The sequence below is a fragment of the Haliotis cracherodii genome, unplaced genomic scaffold, assembly GCF_022045235.1.
Source record: "Haliotis cracherodii isolate W230 unplaced genomic scaffold, xgHalCrac1.p SCAF_3, whole genome shotgun sequence".
Taxonomy (NCBI): Eukaryota; Metazoa; Mollusca; class Gastropoda; order Lepetellida; family Haliotidae; genus Haliotis; species Haliotis cracherodii.
Window position 1 is genome coordinate 44,089,584 of NW_027266286.1, and position 14,115 is coordinate 44,103,698.

At 41.2% G+C, this 14,115-nt stretch overlaps 1 protein-coding gene across 1 annotated transcript; it reads right to left on the minus strand.

The window, feature by feature from the left end:
- Positions 1-5,136: 5,136 nt before the first annotated feature.
- On the minus strand, positions 5,137-13,017 carry LOC139473968 (xaa-Arg dipeptidase-like). Its single transcript, XM_071256835.1, has 6 exons — positions 12,610-13,017; positions 10,850-10,998; positions 10,107-10,249; positions 9,185-9,339; positions 7,036-7,282; positions 5,137-6,704 (listed from the first exon to the last, which is right to left on the minus strand). The coding sequence occupies exons 1-6, from the start codon at positions 12,970-12,972 to the stop codon at positions 6,571-6,573; spliced, it is 1,191 nt and encodes a 396-aa protein (XP_071112936.1). The 5' UTR covers positions 12,973-13,017; the 3' UTR covers positions 5,137-6,570.
- Between the last annotated feature and the right edge of the window lie 1,098 nt (positions 13,018-14,115).

Here is a 14,115-nt window from a genome sequence, read left to right on the forward strand (position 1 = left end):
CGCCGCGATTCCTTGGGCACACCAGAAACCTATGATTGTGGGTTCGAATCCCGGTTCGCCCCACTTATGTTTCCAGGTTTGTCAGCACCATAACCGTGCTCGTGGGTTTCACCTCAGACTGTATCACTTCGGGCTTTCCTCCCACATTAAGCTGACACGCCGTGATATAACTGGAATACTGTTAAAAGCGGCGTTAAACCCAACTCACTACAAAGAAAGAACATCCTCGATTTACTTCAAAAGTTTGCTCTTGCAAAGGCTAGAGCTAATGGAATGTTGCTCGACAAAACAACTTATCTGGGATGTATTTTTCCTGTTTTTCCTGTCAGGGCAGGATGATCACGTGGTTTATATAAGGGGCAACGATTCGCTGAGCTTTTGGTTGCTTTCCTGACAAGTACGAGTGTCCGATGCGCATTACCATTAAGTTGAATCGCCATTATGTAACTGAAACACTGTTGCGTTAAACTTAATTCACTTCCTATCTTTCACGAACAATAGTTCAAGTTTGAATAAACTGACGTGCATGTGATACTTCCAAAAGCGACATATATACAGTGGAACACGACTCATACATATTTATCAAGTTTGATGTTGACGTAACACAAAATTATACCAATGAAAACTGGTTCAGTATATTTCCAATATACTAAATCCTTTCAATGTATATTTCACCACCTGTGGTAGGGTCTACCAGCGTGCCTGAAAAACGTCCATGTTTGTCCCCAAATATGTAGTGAAAATGTTACAGGAATTGAACTGTTGAGTACGGGCCTTGTTTAATCCATGATCACGTTGTGCCCGACCATTGTTGCACGTTACACCTTTAATGGATCGGCAAATATCCCCTGCCGTGTCCCTGTTATTGTACATAGTTGGAGGTCAGATGAGGTCAAGGCATTGCTACGATATATGTTTACTCAGTCTGTTGGCGAAACAATGTCAAGTACATTGGTAAACTACTGTACAAAACAAACCGCCCCTCGGTCGCGATTGTGTCGCGTAACGTTCTCGAGCGGCAAAGATCAAGGTCACGTTTGGTACTATAAAATGCTCGTATGAGGCGTATAGTTGCTGGCTCAATGTGAGATGTGCCAGGGTGTTATATGATATACTTGCTGAGGAGGATCCCTGGATAAATCTATCTGTGTGTGTGTGTGTGTGTGTGTGTGTGTGTGTGTGTGTGTGTGTGTGTGTGTGTATGTGTGTGTGTGTGTGTGTGTGTGTGTGAGAGAGAGAGAGAGAGAGAGAGAGAGAGAGAGAGAGAGAGAGAGAGAGCGCACGTTAGTGTTTGTGTATACAAGTGGGTACTGGACTGCAGCTGGTGGTATCTGAGTATCTTTGTGTTTTTGTCTGTGTTACGATTATATGTTGTAATAAACATGGCATGATATGTGTAAATAATAACGTATGTTTATCAATGTTTTGCCGTGAATGGTGTCATATGCCAATAATGGTTACTAATACATATATTATTATTATTATTATTAATAATATTATATACAAACTAAAATTTTAAAAATGTAGCAAAGAGGGTTCGGGTGATTCTGGCACAGTCAGTCTGGTTATTCTCATCATCAGCCCCGGGCCCTTGCCCCCTCTACACGCAGGCCAGACAGCGAATGGGACTTCTCCCAGGAAGCGCTGCCTAGTCAAACCCACCCAGAACTTTTCGGAGAATTTGAAGACTCCCAACACTACCGCCTTCTGCATTACCCAGATTGTCAGAAGGGCTCTTTTTATGGTAGCAAACCCGGGTACTCTCCCAATGTCAGTCAACAGATTGGGAGGTACCAAACCTAAGTCACCGACAACAATGGGGAGTCGGACAACTTGGTACTTGGGATGCAAGCGTGACATTTCGAAAGCGAGGTCCGCATATTTGCCGTGTTTTTTCCTGTATCTTGTCATTCACATTGGTGTCAAAAGGGACAGAAAATTCAATTATGTAAATTTCTTTGGATTTATCAAAAAAGACAAGATCAGGTATGTTGCCTGGATATGCCTGAGGCTGTAAACGGGCAAATTCCAAAGAATGTTGTATTTATCCTTTTCCATGACGCCCTTTACATATTCCAGGTCGTACCACGGATGGACCTCTGTGTCAAAACCACAAGCATGGCGACTCAGCAGGGTTGCTGATCTTCTCAACAGACTTCACATAAACATGAAAAACTGAGTCTGTATACCCTGCAACAAAGTCAACGTTTCGTGACAAACCATTTAATTCATTACCCTGACATTTAAACGCATTTCTGCACGTCACATTGACGTGACGAGAATATCAAACGTGACTGGAATATGCGACTAGCAATTATATATTTATATATTATATATATTTTATCATAATGAAAAATACACTTGAATGAAGACTGAATATTCCTTCTGGTTTCATTTTAGCGTCCTGCATCAATGATAAAATATATAGCTTGCACCGGTTTTAGCAGTATTTCAGCCGCATCACACGGGGCACGCCCCTTTTTGAGTTCTCAGTTACTGGCATCGCTGGCGTTTGCTTCAACGAGCACTAGGCCCCCCTCAACCCCTCACATCCTGCTGCTTTGGAAGAATGTGGATCCACTTGTTTTATCAGTTCCCGTGATTACTGTGGTCACAGTATACAGCACAAGTTCAAGGGAAACGGTAAAACGGGAAAAATGTCTGTTTATCAATCAGTTCAATACTCGAAATTGGTAAATTGCAACGTTGTATTATAGTATCCCAGCGTTTAAGACAACATCCATGCAGTGTACTCATTGGTGTACAATACGAGTATTGTAGCATCATAGACGTTTGTTTGTTTGTTTGTTGTTTAACGCCGCACTCAGAAATATTCCATTTGTTTACGCGGACTGTAAATATTCGAGCCTGGACCAGACAATCCAGTGATTGACATCATGGGCGACGATCTGCGCAATCGGGATACGATCAGATTCATCAACCAAGTCAGCGAGTCTGACCAGCCGATCCCGTCAGTCGTCTCTTACGACAAGCACGCAGCAGTTGATGCATTACGCATGAGCAGTTGATGCACCGTAAGTCTTAACTGTAGTATTGGGATAACCAGATATAGTAGCATGATTGTAACGTATTTCTTTTAAGTTATAACAAAATTGATAGATTATGGAACGGAAAGGTTTTGATTTTGTTATTTTCGAAATTCCAGTCTATATCTGGCTAACAGTAACTGTCCTTCCTTTCAATAGTATACATGTTTGTCTAAAGTCGCGTGACATGGCTGTGATGCTGCCGCCACGGGTTTAAATTTAATTCAATTGTGAATATATTAACCCGGTCTTACAACAAGCATAGGACACCAGTATTCTATTCTGACCCGATTATACGTATACTGTATTATCATTCATGTAATTATCTTGCTAAAAGAGTTTGCACGCCCGTTTTATTCCTGGAAACCTATTTGTCCAGAAACTCTTCTGGATTTGTTGAACAGTCTCAATTTATGTCAAGATGCTGTTTTCAAGACAAACTGAAAAATCTAAGTTTAAGCCATTGACTTCTTCCATATACAGTGGTCCATTTTCATGTACTCGAACTCCTTTTTCCTTTTGTGGCTTTGCCACACATAGGTCTAAATGACCGTGTAATGTATTGAAACAAGAGCCCATTGGTCAGTTTGCCATTGGTTTTGCCCCCTGGGGATTGTTTCAATGGCTGGTAAATGTTGCCATAAATCAACTGCTTGTCGATCGCGGAAATTCTCTTACGTCTTTACCTGTTGCACCAGATGGTTGCATAATGATAGAAAGTATATTACTGATGTGCGTTTATCAATTCATGTTTCAGATGATTACTGTATGACATAGAATTGCAGATGTTAGTTCACATTATCTGTGCTTTCATGACAAATTGCCTGTATGGCAGAGTTGTCAAATAGAATGGCTATGTAACGTATCAAGTTTGCAACAATTGCACATAACATTGGCGGCTAATTTAACCATAGTATTGTAAATGCTACTGGTGTACAACTAAATTATTACACAAAGACATATAAGGGAAGTCGATATACCAACAAAGATGTAGTTAAGTTGGGCGGATTTTCTGGTCCAAACTTAATTATATAAGGACCGCCGTCATATAGATAGAATATTGCTGATTGCGGTGTTAAACAGCTAAGAAACAAACAAACAAACAAATCAATTGGGCGTATCACGGTAAGTATGCTGGCGAATGTAACATGAATGATTTAATAACAGGTTACAAACATATCTCGGAAAATTCATACAGACCTTCCCTCTCGTCCCTGTTGCCTGTAGTGCCGCCTCCACCCCAAGACCCGCTGACACGCCCACTTCATGATCAGATATCATGTTGTGACCACAAGCGTGTCCTATCTCTGGCAGGGCATCATATTCATAAAGTACGTCCACGTGAGGACGTGTTCCATTTTGACCAAACACTGCCCTGAACGTTGTAACCAGTTTGTAATTCCTCTCAAACTCAAATCCATGCTTCCCCCAAAATGCGATAGATAATCGTGGGCAAACGTTTCTGCATACTGAAGTTCTGGGTGTTTCCAGATTTCCTGACTGAGTGTGTTGAGATCTGCAGAGTGGGCGTCGATCTCCCGACAAGCCACGACCTTCCCTGACATGCTCGTTCGGCAGAGAAACAGCCGGAGGAAGGGAATGGTACCATTCCATGGATTAACGTTTTGACTCGGGATTTTAGTGGTAGACCTATGTTTCATCATCCGTTACTAATCTCCTGTTGAGTTTGATGGCATCCTCCTCAAGTACCTCTAAAGTTTCTCTGGCAATGTCAGTTCTGATTTCCTTAGATTCATAATTTAGAAACTTTGGCACCCAACAAGCAGATATCTTATTCATCTGTAAATGTTCATGAACAATAGTTTCAATGGATCAACTTCTTAGACCTGTGTCTTCCTCAAGTTCAGCAATGGTTATACGTCTATCTGACAGTATAAGTGTTTTCTATCTCCGTGATTGCATCTTCATTGATGGCAGCTGAGGGACGTCCAGACCTAGGGTCATCATCACGGCTTGTTCTCTCTCTATATATATATTTATATGTATTTATATATATACACGATCGAGATGGTGTTTGGTTGAACGTTAGCGTGGCTTCTAGAATAACCACACATGAGGCATTAATATGATGCCGAGACATGGTTCATGAGAGCTTGCGTTCACTGTTCACCCGCTAACGCATACGGGTATAGGCTGTGTTCAATATTCGACACAAATGTAGACATAGGGTACCACTGTTGAGATTCGAACAACGTATTATATTGTGGAAGACGTACATCTTGTCCATGTAACTAAAATGTAAATTTAATAGATTCTACATAACGATCACGGGGGGTATTGTCAGTTTGCCGTCACTGTTAACACAATATGGTTGAGATAAAAGCCGTTGAAATTACCACGGTGAAAATGCATCCTGTGATTATGCTGTGTCTGTGAGAGAGAGATGTTTGGTCATATACAAATATTCTCAAAGATGCATGCAGCATATTCTATATAATTTAAATTTTATTAGTTGTCATCGACAAGAACAGCATGACAAAATATAAGTTTCAATTTTTATATAACTACATAACAACATGACCACTTTTTCTCCTACATTTCAGATGTCGGAGTAATCGTTTTTCTTACATTCGTTTGTCATCAGACTGAATAAGTGATTGTCATTGAAAAGGAGTTGCAAGAACAATTAAACATTGGACACTCAACACGAGACATTAGATGAGACAAAACAATACCTTATCCTACAGTCACCGTACATGTATACCTGAGTGTCAACAAATGAATAGTTACTTACGATTAATACAATTCTTCTCCTATCTTTTTTTACATTTCGTGAAAACCTGAAGAAATATACAGTATTTGATAATAACTTTCAAGAAACGAATATCGGTGTTCTTTTACCGACTCTGTATATAGGTATATGTAAGCATAAGCTTTGACAAATAATCATAAAACTGATATAATGCAAGGCCCCTTTCCTGAGTAACAGTTTTCTGTATAAGGCCATCCAAATAATATGTTGATTTTTCAACTCCAATCTCAGCTTCGGTCAGTCGAAAGAAAAAAAAGTCAAAACATACAAATCTTCCTTTGGTTGATGATACAACAGGTATGTTGTCTGTATAGATAAAACTATGTGCAAAAATTATATGAATCTTGTCTTCAGGAGCTTCCAATTTTAACATTTACCGAACGCGCAGCCCCGACATTGGAACATGTGTTGGGTCGTAGTGCAACGTTTGCTGTATCGGTGTAAGAAGATGCAGCGTTGAATCGTTTTTCTCACAGCGGAATGATATCTGTATTGAGGCGGTGAATGGGCGGAAATATGACCCTTTCTTATTTTTGAACGACATAGTAAAGTAGAACAGGCTGGAATGAGGAACACACAAAATAGTACAGACCACCTAGTCTGAAAATATTAGACGTGACAAACAATAACAATTATTAACATCAAGTCAATTGAAAGTGCCCATTGGAAGACAGATACCAAATAGAACTCCATGTGAAGAAAGATAAACATACACAATATATGAATCATGGAATACAAATGTATGCATTTTTATGAAGACTGGACATCTGCAAGGAGATCCCTTTTAGCCTCCTGTGTCAATGACGGTTGTAAAAGTAGCTCTACACCCGTCATAGCAAGTGCCTTGCTTACTTTCAGTGTATAGGGCTGGGCGTCAGAGGAACCTGAAATACAAAACGTACAACGATGAGTATTATGTTTTTTCCTTAAACCTATATTGACGAGGGGAGTGGGGGTGTGCCGACACGCCATGATATAACTGAAATACTGTGATTTAACTGGAATACTGGTAAAAGCGGAGTTAAACTAAACTCTCACACACCTGCCTTGTTCATATCTAATACATATAGCCTGTGTAAAACCGTACAAGCCAATGAATCTTAGGCGGCAATTTGTCGCCAGGGGACTTATGGATAGATCAAAAATATTATTGTCGCCACTTTTGGTTTTTTATATCAGTTACTGATCACTCCGAGTGTGCTGTAAGAGGTATACCTGCTGCTTCGGTGAATTCTGTTGTGTGGTTGATGCAGTTTTTCCTCCCCACGAAGAACATTGGGTGGATGCTCGGCACTACATGCGACACGTTTCCCATATCCGTGGAACCAACGTACTTTCCCCTGACTCGTTCAGTGGGCGAAAATTCCAGCCCAAGGGACATGGCATGTTCCTTGTAGGATGTGGCCAGGATTTGGTTAGTGATGAGGCTTTCGTACGCTTTGGGGTGAAAATAATAGTCAGCCTGTAACATAATAAAAACACGCTTAGAAGCAGCGAGAAAATACATAAGCTATAATTAGGATTTATTAAATTAAGGCCAATTAGTTCGTGGATGTGTGACTGTCGACTGTATCACTTGCCCAACTACGCAATAACAGCTTGGAACAATCGAGTTTGTGGGGCAATCGCACCCGTTGCTGTTTGCGTTAATACCTATTGAGGACAACAATCATCAAACGTGCAATTATATACTGGGTGAAGGTATAAATTAGCAATGCCTGATGCCATATACCATAGAAAACGTGAATTCAAAGTGTAAAGATTAACTGGCCTTCCAAACGTCAACTTAAATGTGCTTTTGAACACTTGCACAAAGCGATCTAAGATGAACGTAACTCCCATACTGTAACATAGGCTTACAATAGTTGTAGCGCTAAGATAGCTTTGTGCAAGTGGGCCCAGGACTGCGATCTTCACAATCAAACAATTCTATAACATAAATGTATTCCTCTTTTACATTACTTCTCAATGCCGAATTATATCTGAAATAAATTACCATTGCAAAATTTAGCATAGCTTTGTCCGAGTTCGCTTGTATTTCCCATCACCTCCGCATAGCAATGGGACGGTATCATAATATTACAAGACATGAAAGGATTTGCCTGTAGTGTATACTAATATTGTGGAGGATGGGGACCATTTTATATTGATTTGTTGTAAATACAGTATGTTACGTACCAAACAAATGTGTTATTCATCCAACACAGTTTAAATTTAACCCGTTAATGTCTTCATCTGATAAGAAGGTAATTAAAACACTTGCTGTGCACATTTATCATGCAAATCATGTTTTAGGGTCTATATATCTATAAGTACATGTGGTGTTTTTACCCTGTTTTCACTGATATGCAAGATGACGAATCACCCTGCAGTACAGGATACATTTCATAGGTTTATACCTGTATTCACTGTTATACTAAACCTTGCAGTCTTTAGACACTGTCGTACTTTGCACTTTGGGGGTGGCTCTGTCGTCGTGGGCAAGTCAGGAACCTGTGATTGATCATACCTCTAGGTTTGTCAGCACCATACCCGTGCTCGTAGGTTTCACCAAAGTGATAAAATACCAAAATCGTAATACATTTGCATCAGGGGCGGTCGGGTAGCCTAGTGGTTAAAGCGTTCGCTCGTCACGCCAAAGACACGGGTTCGATTCCCGACATGGGTAAAATGTGTGAAGCCCATTCCTTGTGTCCCCCGCCGTGATATTCCTGGAATATTGCTCAAGGCGGCGCAAAACCAAAACTCACTCACCTCACATTTGCATCACGTGACTGGAGAGTTTTCATAGGTTGTCAATGAAACTGTGGTGATACCAAGCGTTACTGATCGCTGTTTGATTTATCGATCATTGAAAGGTGATGATAAAGATGTGTGAAATATATTCTGAGGTAAACGATAGACTGTAGACTGTATACTGTCACTGTCAGTCTAGATAAAGTCGATATTTGATATGCATATCTTCGTTTTGTTCTCATGGATGGATCGTAAAGAGGATATTCGTAACCGGGCATACAGACAACTCTTGGACGTTTCCCAGTGTAGGCCAAAATTCTGACTTCAAGATTAAAAGGTATAAATGATCTCAAATAATGATTCTTGGTATAATCGTGCTTGGCAATTCACAGGGGTTATACAATACAGTGGAAGCAGCTCATCAGTGTTTACGTCATTTTAAGAATTATACAATCTCATGCAAAACATATAAACGTCAAACTGTATGGTTCAGACACTTTTGAAAGCCAGCTTCACGGTCATGTGACCGTCCAGTGGAAAAGTCGTATATCGTGTAAACTTCACATTACAAAATTACAGTGCGTTAAGCTTGCATTCACTGTTATACATCATGTAGTTGAGGCCTCACCTTGCAGCCTGTCGCTGTAGCAGCAGCCTCGACACAAGCAGAGAACTTCTTCGTCAGCTCCTTCACCTCATTGTCGGTGGGCGCCCTGCAGTTAAACTCCATCTCAGTCAGCTCGGGGATGATGTTTGGCTTGACTCCTCCGTTGTGTATCACACCTAGGATTAAAAAAATATGTTTTCATGATTTTGTATAAATATCATGTACTGCTCAAACTAAGGTATTTACCAGGTTTACATTCGCTATATATCAAATATCTCGAATAAACTTACAATGTTTTGACCATTTTCTTCTTATATAAATTTCACTCAATACATTGTTAAAACCAATTTCTCTTTTCATATGTTTTCAATTCTTCGGGGTTTTATAAGATATTAATCTTTTTTAAAAATGTCGTGGTTGGTAGTATTTTTGTCCACGGAACATTCCGTTTGGGCAAAGAATACGTCTGTATACGAACAACTAAACCAATAAAGCATGAGTGAGTGAGTGAGTGAGTATGGTTTTACGCCGCTTTTAGCAATATTCCAGCAATGTCACGGCGGGGACACCAGAAATGGGCTTCACACATTGTACCCATGTCGGGAATCGAACCCGGGTCTTCGGCGTGACGAGCGAACGCTTTAACCACTAGGCTTCCCGACCGCCCCCAATAAAGCATGACCGAGCATTGATATTTGATAGGATCTTACCAAAATCATAAGCAAATTTAACAAGGGTCATACATGACGTGTATAATATCTTAAAATTCTTCAACAAAAGTGTATAGTAATGAATACGGAATTATATACAATAAAGGCTTATTTTCTAAAGTTTAACTCACTCCAGGGCATAGTCGTACTCTTTCGACCAAACAATACATAACTTACAACTATATTGAATTATATAACTTATATTGAATTAAAGTCTGGACTAACATAGTTACCATGCACTCTCCAGTCAGGTTTCATCTGTTGTCTGAGACAGGAGACGTTCTGGTAGCACAGGACGGCGGCGTCAAGAGCGTTGATGCCGTTCCAGGGAAATCCCGCAGCGTGAGACGCCTTGCCGTGGAACTTGATGAAGCACCTTGGTATGTCACAAAACATTCATATCATCATTTATTACCCAGAGGGTTAGAAATAACCGAGTTCATAATAATCGTATATGCACAAAGGCAGATAGCATTTAACGCGCACCAGTGTACTGTTTAAGTCATCCAGACCGTATTGTTGGCGTCATCCGAATTTTATTGTGACGTATGGTCGGAATGATGTCACACTAGAAACGACGTCATACAAGCTGATGATTCGACTATTGTGGCTTTCTAAGACGGCGGTCGTCATTGGTGTTTTGTTCTAAAGCGGAACGCAAATGGATAAGAAATAATGGGTAATATAAGAATTTATTACACTTGCATACATGTGTGCCATACTGATTGTACGAAACTCGTGTAAAAATGCATGTATTACCCTCAATTTCGCTTGGCAAATATAAGAATTCCGACATTCGTTTCGTAAAATCAGTATGACACGCTTCCTTTTATAAAAATCCCCATATAAGGGATTAGTGTAGTCGACTTACACGCATGTCTATGTTACTAGACCCAAAGTTTATATGTTAACTTTAAAAATCTGTTTGCAATTCTATTATTAATAACAGCGGGAAATAACAAAGTTAGATAAATACTTTTGCCTAGCTAATGCTGGCATATATTCCGCCGTCTCCGGTGTTGGGTGGGCCATCATGGCGACGTCGATGTCTTTGAATACTCCGGCATTGATCAGATCTATTTTTCCTCCCATTGACTCCTCAGCCGGAGTCCCCAGTACCGTCACCTGCGGAGACAAGCGTCCTCATCAGTGGCACGAGCAGGCATCAGTTTCGTTCATACACTAACAGTAAATACGTACCAACATAAACACAAGTAACTTTGACCATGAGCAGTCGAACCCCGTTATCTCGAACCTATTCTCCGAATAAATAGCATCTCATATGTTTGTGTGAAGTTCTTCTCGTTTCATGTATCTAGTACCTTTCATCACAGAAATAGTGGCACTTTGTTGTATTGGTCCAAATCGAAAAATTGCAGTGATGTGAAAGTCGTCGCAGCGCCTTGAAACTTTGCATGCGGGTAGACCTTGACCCGAAATAACCTCTGTGGGCGAGGCTATGGGCCATAACTGACAACCCCACGACCAAATACCAATGGCTGGTTGAAAATATGTCGATAATTTATCCGGGGAAAAACCCGATAATTAATACCTGGTTTTACAGATTGGTTGATCTTCAAATGTGTGCGGATGCACGGGTGGCCAAGTCGCCGTGCAGAGTTGCGTCCCTTGGGCACACCAGAAACCTATGATTGTGGGTTCGAATCCTGGTTCGACCTGATTATGTTTCCAGGTTTGTCAGCACCATAACCGTGCTCGTGGGTTTCACCGAAGTGGTAAACGTCTGAGACCTGCATCACTTCGGGCTTTCCTCCCACATTATATATATAATTAAACTGACACCCCGTGATAAAACCGGAATAATGTTAAAAGCGTCGTTAAACCCAACTGACACACTCAATCAAAATGTGTGCACAAAAAAATACATGTACCCGTCACTTCAGAGAAGGGCAGGTTGATGCTTTTTAGAGGCAAAATGTGGCCCAAGAGTTGGGCACACTTCAAATGTTCCTTCCCTTTCATATTTCAAAATGCTATACATCTCTAATCGGTGAGTGAGTGATTGAGTATGGTTTTACGCCGTTTTTAGCAATATTCCAGCAATATCACGGCGCGGGACACCAGTAATGGGCTTCACACATTGTACCCATGTCGGGAATCGAACCCTGGTCTTTGGCGTGACGAACGAACGCTTTAACCACTAGGCTACCCGACCGCCCCCCATCTCGAATCGGAATGAAAATAAATGTCACCTCATCATAATTCATGTAAAAAACCATCTGTTTTGAACTTTTAAATTGTTAAATTGTAAAATAAACAAATATAGAATTTTTAAAGTCTGTTTGGTTCATCAACAACCCGATTAAACACTAAATACATGACATTGTTTATGGATAACTTTTTTATTCTTTGTTACGACGTTTCAGAGCTACTTCTTGTCCTTACTAAAAATTGTGTGTGAGATTATTGTAGTAGCACAGTTGGGGTATGAATCTGGACGAGGTGGCAGTGGTCCAGAACCCCTATTCCCTATACTACTATATGAGTGACGCAGTAGGTGACATGTGCAGTGCCGTAGCCAGCCGGGTGTGTGTGGGTGGGAGGGCACAGTTGCCGCCACTCCCCCCCACACACACACATATTTTTTTTTAATAGAAAACAGTTTTATTTGAATTAAGTTGGGGACAATTGGTACTTGTACAAACATTTGCCCTCCTGTCAAAAAAAGTTAACTACGGCCTTGATGTGGGTCATTCTATTCAATACATCCCATACCTTGCCAATGGGTTTCCCCGCCGCCTGTAGCGCAGCCTTTATCCCCAGGCCTGCTGCCACGCCCACTTCAGCTATGAGGTTGTGGCCACATGCGTGTCCGATCCCCGGCAGAGCGTCATACTCACAAATGACCGCCACATTCGGACCAGGTCCGCTCTCTCCGTACTCTGCCCTGAAAGCTGTTGGGAGGTTATACCTCCGCTGGACATCGAACCCACATTTCTCAAGATACCCAGTAATGTAGTCATGTGCAAACGTTTCCTCATAGGCAAGTTCAGGGTGTTTCCAGATTTCTTGACTGAGAGTGTTGAGATCTGCTGCGTTCGCGTCAATCTCCCGACAAGCGACCTCCTTCAAGGACATGGTGATGCGAGTGTTGTTGATACAGCGGCGAGTCCTGACTAGCGAAACACCTGGCAGAGTAGACCGGGAAATTGATGCACACGGCACTTAACCACATGACATGCCACTGGCCTCCGATATGGGCGGTGTCTCCTCGCTGACATATGACGCGTGCCTGGTTGACTTTAGATTCACAATCCTATATCGTTCTATTGCACGGATAGCTCTAGGCATTTATTTACATTTATACATTCGGAAATTGTATAGTTGTTCGGGTATACTAACAGTAAGCTACAACACCGCAATACTTATAGAGCTGCCACAGTTGATATCCATTGGAAATGTATGGCGAATTGCCAAATCGTAAATCAAATCCTCCTTTTTCCTAATGTAAACGCTGTATTCATATTTGGAACATATATACATACAATAAGTTTGTCGAACAGTGCCGAACACAATATATTTCAGGCATATTACTTTGATTAAAGGTTCATTATGAATCGTTTTGATAATCATCGGAGACAGAGAATTTACCCCCTGCTATTTCCACCGATACGGGATGGCACGGGTGGCCTAGTCGTTTAAGGCCCCGTGATTCGCTGTGCAGAGTTGCGTCCCTTGGACACGCCAGACACCTATGATTGTGGGTTCGAATCCCGGTTCGCCCCGTTTCTCGGTTTCTAGGTCTGTGAGCACCAAAGCCTGCTCGTGGGTTTCACCAAAATGGTAAACGTCTGAGACCTGCATCACTTCGGGCTTTCCTCCCATATTAAGCTGACACGCCGTGATATGTCTGGAATACTGTTAAAAGTGGCGTTAAACCCAGCTGACTCTCTCGCTCATTCCACCTATACGGACAGTACAACTGACGGTACATTATTGTTTTTACGGCGGATAACTAAGCTCACAAACACGTTAAAATCAGATCTTAGTTCTCGCTGCCGCCAAACAAAGATCTGAGGACATCCCATCACGGGTCACGTCAGACCGACCTTTGGCAAACTCTGGCCGACCAGTGGAATTACTAACATGTCCATCATTGTTTAGCGGTAGCGAGAACTAAGATGTGATTTTAATGAGATTGACTAAGCTCATTGATTATCAAAAATGTACCATATTCAGAAAAGTGTACGCTTTTATCTATCTTGGATAATCGTGTGTATT

Bases quoted from the DNA above. Each gene is read 5' to 3' on its own strand.
- LOC139473968 (XM_071256835.1), bottom strand. From the start codon at position 12,972: ATGTCCTTGAAGGAGGTCGCTTGTCGGGAGATTGACGCGAACGCAGCA. The intron at 9,340-10,106 runs GTAACTATGTTA...TTTTAATCCTAG, and splicing joins ACCTGACTGGAGAGTGCATG to GTGTGATACACAACGGAGGA. The intron at 6,705-7,035 runs GTATACCTCTTA...TTTGTATTTCAG, and splicing joins AGAATTCACCGAAGCAGCAG to GTTCCTCTGACGCCCAGCCC.